The sequence below is a fragment of the Calidris pugnax genome, unplaced genomic scaffold, assembly GCF_001431845.1.
Source record: "Calidris pugnax isolate Ruff unplaced genomic scaffold, ASM143184v1 scaffold27, whole genome shotgun sequence".
NCBI classification, from domain to species: Eukaryota; Metazoa; Chordata; class Aves; order Charadriiformes; family Scolopacidae; genus Calidris; species Calidris pugnax.
The window spans coordinates 8,952,896-8,954,019 of NW_015090893.1; the positions used below are offsets into that span (position 1 = coordinate 8,952,896).

General features: G+C 69.7%; 1 protein-coding gene across 2 annotated transcripts; it reads left to right on the forward strand.

The window, feature by feature from the left end:
• The first annotated feature begins 6 nt into the window (after positions 1-6).
• Positions 7-1,101, forward strand: PRR7 (proline rich 7 (synaptic)). 2 transcript variants are annotated; one of them, XM_014947831.1, is made up of 2 exons: positions 7-523; positions 629-1,101. In XM_014947831.1, exons 1-2 carry the CDS (start codon positions 223-225, stop codon positions 1,042-1,044), a joined length of 717 nt encoding a protein of 238 aa, XP_014803317.1. In that variant the 5' UTR covers positions 7-222; the 3' UTR covers positions 1,045-1,101. The 2 variants fall into 2 exon arrangements, with proteins under 2 accessions (XP_014803317.1, XP_014803318.1); XM_014947832.1 differs by having other exon boundaries at positions 656-1,101.
• Positions 1,102-1,124: the final 23 nt, after the last annotated feature.

A 1,124-nucleotide genomic window follows, 5' to 3' on the forward strand; every position in this document is an offset into this window, starting at 1 on the left:
CCCAGCGCACCCAGGCCTGACCCACCCGCTCCAGCCCCCTCCCCGGCTCCATGGCGAGGACGGACCCCTGACGGCGGGCACCCGCGGGCCGGAGGAGACGCCGCCGGGCACGGCCCAGGGAAATGCCCTCGGTAGCCCTGACAGCATCGGGTCCTGTCCTGGCCCTGCCGCCGCCCTGAGCATCCCGTCCCCCCACCCCAAGGGCAAGGAGAGGCAGCCAAGATGGTGATGTCCCAGGGCACCTACACCTTCCTCACCTGCTTCGCGGGCTTCTGGCTCATCTGGGGGCTCATCGTGCTGCTGTGCTGCTTCTGCAGCTACCTGCGGCGGCGGGTGAAGCGGCAGCAGGAGGAGCGGTTGCGGGAGCAGAGCCTGCGCGCGCTGGAGCTGGAGCCGCTGCACTATGAAGGTTATGGGGGCAGCCCCCCCGGCATCGCCATTCCCCACCGCCTCCGCCTCGAGCCCCACCATCATCACCCCCACCACCACATCCCACCCCCCCGACCCTGGAGCTGCCGGCACGGTAAGGAGCAAGGAAGGGGCTCTCGGCAGCCCCGGAGCGCGCGCCTCCCCCTTTTTGGTGGAGGTACATGGCAGGAGAGCCAGGGTGCGGCACTGATGGCAGCAGGGGTCCGGGGGGGTCTTTGCCTTGCAGAGTCAGACCTGTCGAAGCCGCCGTGTTACGAGGAAGCACTACTGATGGCGGAGCCCCCCCCGCCGTACAGCGAGGTGCTGATGGACACGCGGGGGCTCTACCGCAAAATCAACGCCCCCTTCCTGAGCCACGAGCGGCTGGAGAAGCAGGAGCAGCCCCCCAGCTACAAACCCCTTTTCCTGGACGCCGGCTACGGCTCGGCGCTGCACCTGCCCCGCTCGGCCAGCCCAGGCCCTGCCTGCCCGGACCTCTACCTGCAGGCAGAGTGCTCCCCCCGCATGTTTCCCAGCTGGACGGACTCGGAGCTCAGCAGCAGGGACACCTACGAGCCGGGACCCTGGCACCTCCCGGTCTCCATGCCCCTCTTCGGCAGGACTACCGCTGTCTAACGGCGGCCCCGAGGGACCCCCGGACCTTGCTGCGGGTGCCCCTCTGGCACCAGGGAGGGCAGGGGGTGGGGGTGTTTTTG

Coding starts and splice junctions, on each gene's coding strand:
- PRR7 (XM_014947831.1), top strand. CDS start 223: ATGGTGATGTCCCAGGGCACCTACACCTTCCTCACCTGCTTCGCGGGC. Junction 524..628: donor ACCCTGGAGCTGCCGGCACG/GTAAGGAGCAAG, acceptor TGATGGCAGCAG/GGGTCCGGGGGGGTCTTTGC.